The sequence below is a fragment of the Peromyscus maniculatus genome, chromosome 8 (assembly GCF_049852395.1).
Source record: "Peromyscus maniculatus bairdii isolate BWxNUB_F1_BW_parent chromosome 8, HU_Pman_BW_mat_3.1, whole genome shotgun sequence".
Lineage (NCBI taxonomy): Eukaryota > Metazoa > Chordata > Mammalia > Rodentia > Cricetidae > Peromyscus > Peromyscus maniculatus.
In genome coordinates this window covers 33,417,669-33,429,848 of record NC_134859.1, presented here as the reverse complement: position 1 = coordinate 33,429,848, position 12,180 = coordinate 33,417,669, and the positions used below count along the sequence as shown (strand labels likewise).

At 40.4% G+C, this 12,180-nt stretch overlaps 1 protein-coding gene across 1 annotated transcript; it reads right to left on the bottom strand.

Annotated features, from left to right (window-relative positions):
* Positions 1-7,986: 7,986 nt before the first annotated feature.
* Positions 7,987-11,952, bottom strand: LOC102915801 (olfactory receptor 2Y1B). The gene has a single exon (XM_042283916.2). The coding sequence runs from the start codon at positions 11,267-11,269 to the stop codon at positions 10,334-10,336; it is 936 nt and encodes a 311-aa protein (XP_042139850.2). The 5' UTR covers positions 11,270-11,952; the 3' UTR covers positions 7,987-10,333.
* Between the last annotated feature and the right edge of the window lie 228 nt (positions 11,953-12,180).

Here is a 12,180-nt window from a genome sequence, read left to right as displayed (position 1 = left end):
TTCTCCTAATTTGCCTACTTTGACCCAAATCTAATTAGCTTTTTCATCAGACCATATTCTATGTCTCACATAACCCAACCAAGTTTTACCATCATCCATGGAATTTCCATCTGAAGTTTATTCTCATGAATTAGATTTTTTGTCCAAATAAAATCTGATGTTTTGTCTTGCTCGCACACAAATCTGCTTCAATTAGTAGTTTTTATTTTATGCCCTGGTTTTATCCTCAGCAAAGCTAAAATATACAGATACTGATTTTTTATCACTGTATGTCAACTGGAATGCCTAGGTGAAAAGTTGACAGACAGTCCAATGCTCTGCTAGGGAGCTTCTGGAAGAATGTAAAGCCTACCAATAGCTCATAGGAGAAAATACTAAGCCTGTCTTAAGGTGGACAGATATCTCCAGAGCACAGGGGACATAGGAAATAAACGTCACAAATTGTTTGCTCAGCCTAGGGTCCTTTTAGCAGTCAATGAAAGCCAAGGACCACGGTGTTGGCCTGTGGCCTGTCAGATCTTAGTGTCCAGCTCTAGAAGTGGACATACCAGGTCAGAATGCAGCCCTCAGGCCTGAGCCAGCCTGAGCATCACAAGCTAGCCCTGCAAAGACCACCATGGGAAGTGCAATGCACAGTGGCCTTGTGTCATCAAGGTGCCCCAGGATGAGGATGGTTGAGGGGTGGTGTCTTCTGTCCATGTTGCTGTTCCCAATAATTAAATGATCAGCAGAAGTGATAAAAATCCATTCACACTATACTGAACTTTGTTAACATTTCTCTTTAAATGTCCACTAGATGTTCAACACCAACTGGCACTTATTTAAAATGGATGATAGTAGGCTTTCAGAGACCCTGCCCACTCTCTGTAAAAAGGCTTCATTACATATTGTTAAACTCTTGAGCATCTCACTGATTTGTAAAACCATCTGTAAAAAATATACAGACATCACTTAAAGAGCTAGAGAAAAAAAAAACACCACACATGAGTGAGAAAAGACAGTTAAGGTTGGGTAAAAATTCCAATAAGATAAAAGGACTACTTCTCTTGAGTTGTTGGCCAGGGAAGGTCCTTGAGGCCCCTTACACTATGACATTATTGCTGATTGTGTTGGTGGATGCTAGACCTATATGGTATGTCTTTATTGTTGAAGGCATCACAGGCTTTAGCTCTCAGACATGGCAAATAAAGCTAGAACTAGACTGCTGGCTCTCTCCCTTTCAGTTGCCTTTTGCAGTGCTAGAGGCACCACACTGGCTTCTGGAGGACAATTGTCCCCACCAGTTTCACTCAGCGAAGGACCCCATATGCTCCATTACCAATATGCCAGGCAGGCTGTGTCCACTGCTGCAATGGTGGCACAAATGTTATGGGCAATTCACTTTCAGTTGAATTTGAGGTCCATTCCTCTGCAGGGACCTCAAATGGTACTATAAGCCAGAAGGAGGAGGTCAGAAGTTCCAGTGTTTCTGCTATTATTTTCTTAAATGAACATAAAGCAACCATCAAATTACCTTCCAAACACAGGAAGTGATTGTTGCTCTGGCATAGTGTCCCAATATGCGAAGGTGAAAATTTGACACACAGCCCAATGCTGGGCTGCTTTAGATGGAGAAAAACTATCAAACATCCATATCATTTGCTTCAAGATTCAGGGCCTGTTGGAAAAGAGGGTGCAGAAAGAATCTAAATATCAAAAGAAGTTATTTTTGTATGTCTTTCCTCTGCATTGAAACTTTCCCTCTTTGAAGGAAGAAGGAGGTTCCTTAAGGCTTAGAAAGCAAACAAAACGAACAAGTCTTAAGAAGTTCCTGACCGAGACTGCAACTGTTCTCTGAGACAGAGCCTGCCAGCACCTGACTGGACTGAGAGAGCCCACTAGTACCCGACTGGACTGAGTCCCAGTTTCAGGCGAGGTGTCAGGAAGACCTCCTGCAGACAAGTCAGACTACCACCATCTACCACACTAAGACTGCAGCTACTCCCTGAGACAGGGTCCACTAGCACCAATTGGACTAAGAGCTGCTCTCTGATACAAAGAGTCCATCAGCACCAACTAGACCAAGAGCTCTCACTGAATCAAGAGTATCAATCAGACCAAGAGAGGCTCCCTGAGACACAGATACTGCTTGCACCAAGTGGAGAAAGAGATGGGTAGACACCAGTGCAAAAATAGAGTCAACAACATAAAAACTAATATGTCTCCATCAGAAACTACATCAGCAAGACCTGAACATCCTAACACAGAAGAAACAGAAGATATGTACCATAAAAATGACTTTAAGAAGATATTAGCGATCTTAAAAGAAGAAATGAAAAATTCCCTTAAAGAAATCAAGGAAAAGTAAAAAAAAAAAAAAAAAAAAAAAAAGGAAGAAATCAGTAAATCTCTTGAAAGCCAAGAGAAAGCAATTAAACAAATGAGGGAAACAGTTCAAGATTTGAAAGCTGAAAAGGAGACAATAAAGAAGACACAAACTGAGGTAATGCTGGAAGCAGAAAATCTGAGTAAATGATTAGGAACTACATATGCAAGTATAACCAACAGAATGCAAGAGATGGAAGAGTGGATCTCTGGCATTGAAGATACAGGAGAGGAAATAGATTTATCAGTCAAAGAAAACACTAAAGCCAACAAAGTCATGACCCAAAATGTCCAGGAAATGTGGGACACCATGAAAAGACAAAACTTAAGAATAATAGGGATAGAAGAAGAAGAATACCAATTCAAAGGCACAGAAAATATATTCAACAAAATCATAGAAGAAAACTTTCCCAACCCAAAGAAGGAAATGTCTATAAAGATACAAGAAGGTTACAGAACACCAAATAGACTGGATCAAAAAAAAATTCCCCTCGCCACATAATAATCAAACCACTAAACATACAGAATAAAGAAAAAATATTAAAAGCTGCGAGGGAAAAAGGACAAGTAACATATAAAGGCAGACCCATAAGAATAACACCTGATTTCTCAGTGGAGACTCTAAAAGCCAGAAGGTCATGGACAGACATTATGCAGACACTAAGAAACCATGGATGCCAACCCAGACTACTATACCCAGCAAAACTCTAAATCAATGTAGATGGAGTAAACAAAATATTCCACAATAAAACCAGATTTAAACAATATCTCTCCACAAATCCAGCCCTACAGAAAGCACTAGAAGGAAAAATCCAACCTAAGGAAGTTAGATACATCCATGAAACCACAGGCAATAGATAGTCCCATACCAACAAATACCAAAGAAGGGAAACATACAACACTACCACAAAAAAAATTAACAATAACTGGTCATTAATATCCATCAATATCAATGGTCTCAACTCACCTATAAAAAGATACAGGCTAACAGAATGGATATGAAAACAAGATCCAAGCCGGGCGGTGGTGGCGCACACCTTTAATTCCAGCACTTGGGAGGCAGAGTCAGGCAGATCTCTGAGAGTTCGAGGCCAGCCTGGTCTCCAAAGTGAGTTCCAGGAAAGGTACAAAGCTACACAGAGAAACCCTGTCTCGAAAAAGCAAAAAATGAAAAAAAAAAAAAAAAAAAAAAAAAAGGAAAACAAGATCCATCCATTTGCTGCAAACAAGAAACATACCTCAACTTCAAAGACAGACACTACCTCAGAATAAAAGGCTGGGAAAAGACTTTCCAATCAAATAGATTTAAGAAGCAAGCTGGTATAGCTATCCTAATATCTAATAATATAGACTTCAAACTAAAATCAATCAAAAGATTTTGGGAAGGACATTACATGTTTATCACAGGAAAAATCCAACAAGATGAAGTCTCAGTTCTGAATATTTATGCCCCAAATACAAGGAAACCTACATTTGTACAAGAAACATTACTAAAGCTTAAATCACACATCAAACCCCATATACTAGTAGTGGGAGACTTCAACACCCCACTCTCACCAATGGACAGGTCTGCCAGACAGAAACTTAACAGAGAAATAAGGGAACTAACAGACATTATGACTCATATAGACTTAATAGATATTTACAGAATATTCCACTCTAACACAAAAGAATACACCATTTTAGCACCCCATGGAACCTTCTCCAAAATTGACCACATGCTTGGTCATAAAGCAAATCTCAACAGATATAAAAAACAGAAATAACTTCCCATGTCTTATCAGACCACCATGGCTTAAAGTAAGAATTCAAAAACAACAAAAATTACAGAAAGCCTACAATCTCATGGAAAATGAATAATGCCCAATTGAATCACCAATGGATCAAGGAAGAAAGAAAGAAAGAAATTAAAGATTTCCTAGAATTCAATGAAAAGGAATGTACAACTTACCCAAACTTATGGCACACCATGAAAGTAGTGCTAACAGGAAAATTCATAGCTCTAAATGCCCACATAAAGAAGCTGGAGAAATCTCACACTATTGACTTAACAGCACAACTGAAAGCTCTAGAACAAGAAGAAGTAAATTCACCCAGGAGAAACAGATGCCAGGAAATAATCAAATTGAGGGCTGAAATCAATAAAATAGAAACAAAGAGAACAATACAAAGAATCATTGAAACAAAGAGTTGGTTCTGTGAGAAAATCAACAAGATAAACAAGCATTTATGCAAATTAACCAAAAAGCAAAGAGAGACAGCATCCAAATTAACAAAATCAGAATGAAAAGGGAGACATAACAACAAACAATGAGGAAATCCAGAGAATCATCAGATCATACTTCAAAAATCAGTACTCCACAAAATTGGAAAATCTGAAAGAAATGGACTATTTCCTGGATAGGTACCCCATACCAAAGTTAAATCAAGACCAGATAAACTATTTAAATAGACCAATAACCCCTAAGGAAATAGAAATGGTCATTAAAAGTCTCCCACCCAAAAAAAAAAAAAAAAAAAAAAAAAAGCCCAGGACCAGATGGTTTCAGTGCAGAATTCTAACAGATTTTTAAATACCAATATTCTTGACTAATACCAATAGTCTTCAAATTGTTCCACACACTAGAAATGGAAGGAACATTACCAAATCCTTTTTATGAGGCTACAGTTATCCTGATACCCAAACCACACAAAGATGTAACAAAGAAAGAGAATTATAGACCAATCTCCCTCATGAACATTGATGCAAAAATACTCAATAAAATACTGACTAACTGAATGCAGGAACACATCAAAAAATTTATCCATCATGACCAAATAGGCTTCATCCCAGGGATGCAAGGATGGTTCAACATACAAAAATCTGTCAATGTAATATAACATATAAACAAACAATGAAAAAAATCACATGATCATCTCATTGGATGCTGAAAAAGCCCTTGACAAAAGCCAACACCCCTTCATGATAAAGATTCTAGAGAGATCAGGAATACAAGAAACATACCTAAGCATAATAAAGGCAATTTACAGCAAGCTGACAGCCAACATCAAATTAAATGAAGAGAAACTCAAAGCAATTCCACTAAAATCAGGAACAAGGCAAGGCTATTCATTCTCCCCATACTTATTCACCATAGTACTTGAAGTTCTAGCTAGAGCAATAAGACAACAAAAGGAGATCAAGGGGATACAAATTGGAAAGGAAAAAGTCAAACTTTCATTATTTGCAGACGATATGTTAGTATACATAAGTGACCTCAAAAATTCTACCAGGGAACTCTTACATCTGATAAACTCCTTCAGGAAGGTGGCAGAATACAAGATTAACTCAAAAAAATCAGTAGCCCTCCTATATACAAGTGATAATTGGGCTGAGAAAGAAATCAGAGAAACATCACCATTTACAATAGCCACAAATAATATAAAATACCTTGGGGTAACTCTAATTAAGCAAGTGAAAGACCTGTATAATAAGAACTTTAAGTCTCTGAAGAAAGAAATCAAAGAAGATATCAGAAAGTGGAAAGATCTCCCATGCTCATGGACAGGTAGACTCAACATAGTAAAAATGGCAATCTTACCAAAAGCAATCTAGAGATTCAGTGCAATCCCCATCAAAATCCAAAGACAATTCCTCATAGACTTGAAAAGAACAATATTTAACTTTATATGGAAAAACAAAAACCTAGGATACCTAAAAGAATCCTGTACAATAAAGCAACCTTTGGAGGCATCATAATCCCTGACCTTCAAGCTCTACTGTAGAGCTATAGTAATAAAAACAGCTTGGTACTCGCATACAAACCAACATACAGACAAATGGAATTGAATTAAAAACCCTGACACCTAAAATGTATGATTTTCAAAAAAGAAGCCAAAACTGTATCATAGAAAAAAGAAAGCATCTTCAACAAATGGTGCTAGCATAACTGGATGTCAACATGTAGAAGGCTGTAAACAGAACCCTATCTGTCGCCATGCACAAAACTCAAGTCCAAGTGGATCAAAGACCTCGACATAAACACAGTTACACTGAACTTGATAGAAGATAAAGTAGGAAGTAGTCTGGAATGAATTGGCACAGGAGACCACTACCTAAATATAGCACCAGTAGCACAGACACTGAGAGCGACAATTAATAAATGGCACTACCTAAAACTGAAAAGCTTTTGTAGAGCAAAGAACATGGCCAATAAGACAAGACAACAGCCTACAGAATGGGAAAAGATCTTCACCAACCCTACATCTGACAGAGGGCTGATCTCCAAAATATATAAAGAACTCAAAAAGCTAGACTTCAAAATACGGAACAATACAATTTAAAAATGGGCTACAGGGCTTAACAGATAATTCTCAATTGAAGAATCTCAAATGGCTGAAAGACATTTAAGGAATTGCTCAACATCTTTAATCATCAGGGAAATGCAAATCAAAACAACTATGTCAGAATGGCTAAGATCAAAAACAGTGAAGACAGCTTATGTTGGAGAGGATGTGGTGCAAGGGGAACACTCCTCCATTGTTGGTGAGAATGCAAAGTTGTACATCCACTCTGGAAATCAGTATGGTGGATTCTCAGAAAATTGGGAATAAGTCTTCCTCAAGACCCAGTTATACCACTCTTGGGCATATACACAAGGGATTCTCAATCTTACCACAAGGACACATGCTCAACTGTGTTCATATCAGCATTATTCATAATAGCAAGAACCTTGAAACAACCTAGATGCTCCTCAACTGATGAATGGATAAAGAAAATGTGGCACATACACACAATGGAGTACTACTCAGCAGTAAAAAACAATGATACCATGAAATTTGCAGGCAAATGGATGGACCTAGAAAATATCATCTTGAGTGAGGTAACCCAGATTCAGAAGGACAAACATAGTACGTACTCACTCATAAATGGAGACAAGATGTGAGGAAAGGGATGGCCAGACTGAAACCCACAACTGCCGAGAGGCTAGCTAAAAGGGAAAGACCCTAGGAGGGACACATGGATGATCCTGCAAATGAGAAGTGGATGAGATCTACATGAGTGGATGTGGGGTGGGTAGCAGAGGGTGAAGAGCAAGGATGAGAACATAGGGAAATGGGAGGGTCAATCTGGAACAGGGACAGAGTGGGAGGGCAAGGAGGAAGATAGCATTATAGATGAGAACATCATGGGAATAGGAAGAGGCAAGGTGCTAGGGAGGCTTCTCGGGAATCCACAAGGATGACCCCACCTTGATCTGCTGGCAGTGGTCCAGAGGGTGCCTAGACTGGTCTACTCTGGTGACCGGTCTAGTGAATAACCCAGCTGTCATCATAGAGCCTTTGTCCAGTGACTGATGGAGGCAGATGCAGAGATCCATGGCCAGGCACCAGGCTGAGCTCTGGGAATCCAATTGAGGAGAGGAGGGATTCTGCAGGTAAGGGCCGTCGAGTTCATGATGGGAGGACATGCAGAGATGACGAGCCACACTAGTGGAAGTCCATGAACTGTGGACTGGTGGCTTTGGAGCCACAATGGACTGGACTAGGCCCTCTGGATACGGAAGACAGTTGTTTGGCTTGAACTTTTTGGGGAGCACCCAGCCAGGGGGTGTCCCTGGTGCCTGTTGTGTGACACCTTGCACTGTCTTGGTGCAGTGGGAAGGGCCTTGGACTTGCCTAGACTCAGTGTGCCAGGTTCTGCTGACTCCCCATGGGAGACCTTGATTTGGGGGATGTGGGCATGCAGGGTGGCATGAAAGAGAGTGCTGGGGGATGGAGGAAGGAGAAAGGGGGATCTGTGGGTGGTATGTGGAGAGAGTAGAAAATTTCTTAATAAAGAAAAATGAAAAAAAAAAAGAAGTTCCTGAAATTAACGAAATGTACACCAGTTTTCCCCAAGTTTACACAAGCAGAGACAATTGCTATGGAGAAGAGACTCTGTCTGACTGGCTGAGACACCTGCAAGTTGGTCAGGGAAGTCCAGTCCAGGAATGTGGTTTCCTGTGCCATCACCAATACTGGGATGGGCTTTTTGGTAATGCAGCAGCCTTTGAGCCTTTCACACTCCTGTAAGTGACCCCAAATGAATTCCTGGGTTAAGGTAGAGTTGGATGAAATAACTTCTTTGGTTTGTTATGGTTGCTCTATCTTAGGTGAGTAGATGTTTCCTCACATCTGCCCAGGAAAATCCACAAAATACTTTTTGAGGTGAAAATTCTATTTTTGCATCAACCAAAGAATACAACAGAATATAACGACTTTGGCAATGCTGAGAAAGGATTAATGACATAGTTAACAAAATGAGTTGCAAACATAAGCAAAATCAGTGGAAAATTATTATAATAAAACATGATTCAGTTAACACAAAATTTGTCATACTTCCAAAAGTCTATCAACAAACATCCCTGTACTGGTAAACATGAAACAACCATTTAAATACGTGGAAGTAAACAACAGTGATGGAAGACTGATAGTCAAATAAAACAGAGATGAAGAGAAGTGAAATGGAGCCCCCAAATCAACTTTCACATAGCTTGTCACACGATAAATAGTAGCCTCTTCCCTTGCTTCTTTTAAATTTCCATTAGTAATTTTCTTACAAACATAGATTTTATTCTATATAAATTTTTGCATCAGGACATATATGTTACAGATTTCTTTGAATTTTCCTTAGTTTACTATTTGTATAATCATTTTCCCTATCCTCACCTCTATCTAACAGGAGAAGAATGCTGCCAGTTCGCATGATGGATACTCAGAGTTCTGCTAGGAGATCGTTCTCGCCTTACTTTGTTGCAGCACATGTAATAAATGATTCTGCCTTTTTCTCCAAGAGGGTAAATGAACCCCTGTCTGAATTTCACACACTACATGAAACAGCTCTGCTCATCATCAGCTTTTTATTTCAAACTAGGAATGGTAAGCACTAGAATAAGAGGCCTTCACAAATATCCCGAATTATGACTGAAGCCAGACAGAGTCATGATGCATCAGGAAAATGGGGTGATATTGGGGCCCCACTTAGACCTGATGCTCCACATCCATGCATATGCAGGTGGCCCTACATGGACCCCATGGGTTATATATTTTTTTAAAAGGCATGGAGTTGGGAGAGAAAAGTGGTGTTGCAGGAAAGGGAGAAATTGGAAGGAAGACCTGTGGGTGGATTTGATCAAAACACAGCATATGAATGTATGGATATTAAATTAAAATGAAAACACAAAATGGATAGAAAATCAGAGTGAACCCTTGGGTCACAGTGTCCACTGTATGACACCACATCTGACTTGGAGTGTTGCAACTCAGAATTATAAATCCGATGACATTCAGACTTGCCAAGAACCAATCCAGTTTCCACAAGTGTTCACAGTACACTCTTCCCTGCCAAGATCCCAGCCCATTTCCACAGGTGCTCACAGTCAACCTCTCCCAGTCTCTTCTATGGAAAGTTGTGTCTGAATTCACAATTATCCTTGCTGTGCAGTGATGACAGAGAGTAACTCAGAGAGCAGATCCCCACTCCAACTTCCAAACAAGGGCGGTATTAAAGATCTGATGCCTCTTGGGGACTGTTCTCTTTTATTTTAATTTTATTATGTTGATTGATTTATTGTACACACACACACACACATACACACACACACACATACACACATACACACATACACACACACACACACATACATACACACACACACACACACACACACACACACACACACACACACACATGTATAGGGAGAGCAGAGGTCTTGACTATCCTTTCCACCATATGGAATTCAAGCATCAAACTCCGATCCTGGGCAGCAAGTCCTTTTTTCTGCTGAGCCATCTTGCCAGCCCAGGACTGTTTTTGTTTTTCTAATATTATATGCTTTGGCAGCCACATGAATGTACATATTAATTGTACTTGCATTGACATCCAGCTCCCACGGAAACCCTCTGGACTGACAGAATATAAAGCTTTTTACTGCTCACCTGTTCTTTCCTACCCTGTGGCTGTGCCTCTCCCTAGCACCCTCCACAGAGCACCCTTCACATCCTTGTTCCTCAGGGTATAAATCAGAGGGTTGAGCATGGGGATGATGATAGTATAAAAAAGGGCAATGAACTTTCCATTACTCTCAGAATAGCTGTCTTTGGGCTGTAAGTATGTGTAGGTGGCTGAGCCATAAAACAGAGAAACTACCAGGAGGTGGGACCCACAGGTCCCAATAGCCTTTCTGCGCCCAGCTGTTGACTTGACCTTCAGCACTGCCCTGGCAATCTGTGCATAGGAGCCCAGGATGAGCACAGCTGGAATTGCAACAATCACCACTCTGGCCACAAACATCTTGGCCTCTGTCCCTTCAGTGTCTTCACAGGCCAACTTGAGGAACACAGGCATCTCACAGAAGAAGTGATTCAGTCGATGGCCACAGAGGGGCATGGTCATCATGAGGCTTGTCTGGATCAGAGAGTTCATGAGGCCTCCCATCCAGGAGACAACAGCCAATGCCTGGCAGAGAAGGGGGTGCATGATGGTCATGTAGTGCAGGGGACGACACACAGCAGCATAGCGGTCAAAGGCCATCACCACTAGGATCAAACTCTCTGTGGAGCCCAGAGCGAGAACTATGAACAGCTGAGCCACACACCCTCCATAAGTGATGGTCCTGTCAAGTCCACGAAGGTTGATCAGGAGTTGGGGCACAGTGCTGGTGGTATAGCAGAGGTCCAGGAAGGAGAGGTGGGAGAGGAAGAAGTACATGGGAGTGTGTAATTGAGGGTCCATTCTGGAGAGAGCGATGATGGCGGTGTTGCCAAAGAGAGTGAAAAAGTAGAAAATCAAAATATAAACAAAGAAGATGATTTCTAGTTGAGGCCAGTCTGAGAAGCCCACCAAAATGAAGACTCCTCCCAAACTGATGTTGAAGCTCCCCATAGTTTTTGGCAGAAACAAGTACCTGAAGGTAAATCAGTGCATCCTATGAAAAATAAGGGTTCATACATTCACTGGATAGAGTACTCCTTAAGTACTCCTAAATGGTGAGTTTATTATCTATTCTGGTATCCAGTTCACTTCCTCCAGCCTTCTAGGTTTACTCTTTTCTACTTTAGGTAGAATATAACTCAGTTAGGAATGACATCATCTGAGTTTGAACCTCATCTCCTCTTCCTCTTTGTTCCTAGACTTTAGCCCGGCCTCTCAGTCCTGTTCCTATTGCACTGAGATTTGGACCTACCTAGTACCATTGGAATTTCTTTTAAAATAGTATGAAACCGATTGTGGAAAGGCACCGAGGTATAGCACATGCCACACGAGTGAGATCGGGGTTTAAACTCCAGCATCCACAGAACCCTCCCCCGCTGCTCAGTGAGTTATCAGGCTCAAATATGTCTTCTTTATTTTAAGATGCATCATGTACTCACTGTGCCAGCATAGTGACAGAACCTGACTTCTCATCCAATAACTTTATTACTGGCTTGGAGACAGAAGTGTTAAGACACTGCCTAGTATTGGGGAAGCCCTGGTTTTATTGTCAGAATTACAAACATATTTCATTGTTTATGGAGACCATCCATATACAGAGGCACTCAAAACCACACAGAGAGATGAACATAGATACTCACCAGTCGCTGTGATGTGGAATGGCAGCAGTGTCAATGGCTAAATGCTTGGAGCTTGATGAAAGGAATGAGATCAACACTATGTCATTAAAAGATAATTTAAATATATAAAAATACATTAAATCTAACCCAATTTCCCCATGTTATACTTGTGTATGTAACCTTCTCCTTAGCCTCTGGAGAACTGAACTCTCAACCAAAACTGAGTAGGCACTAAATCGTCCT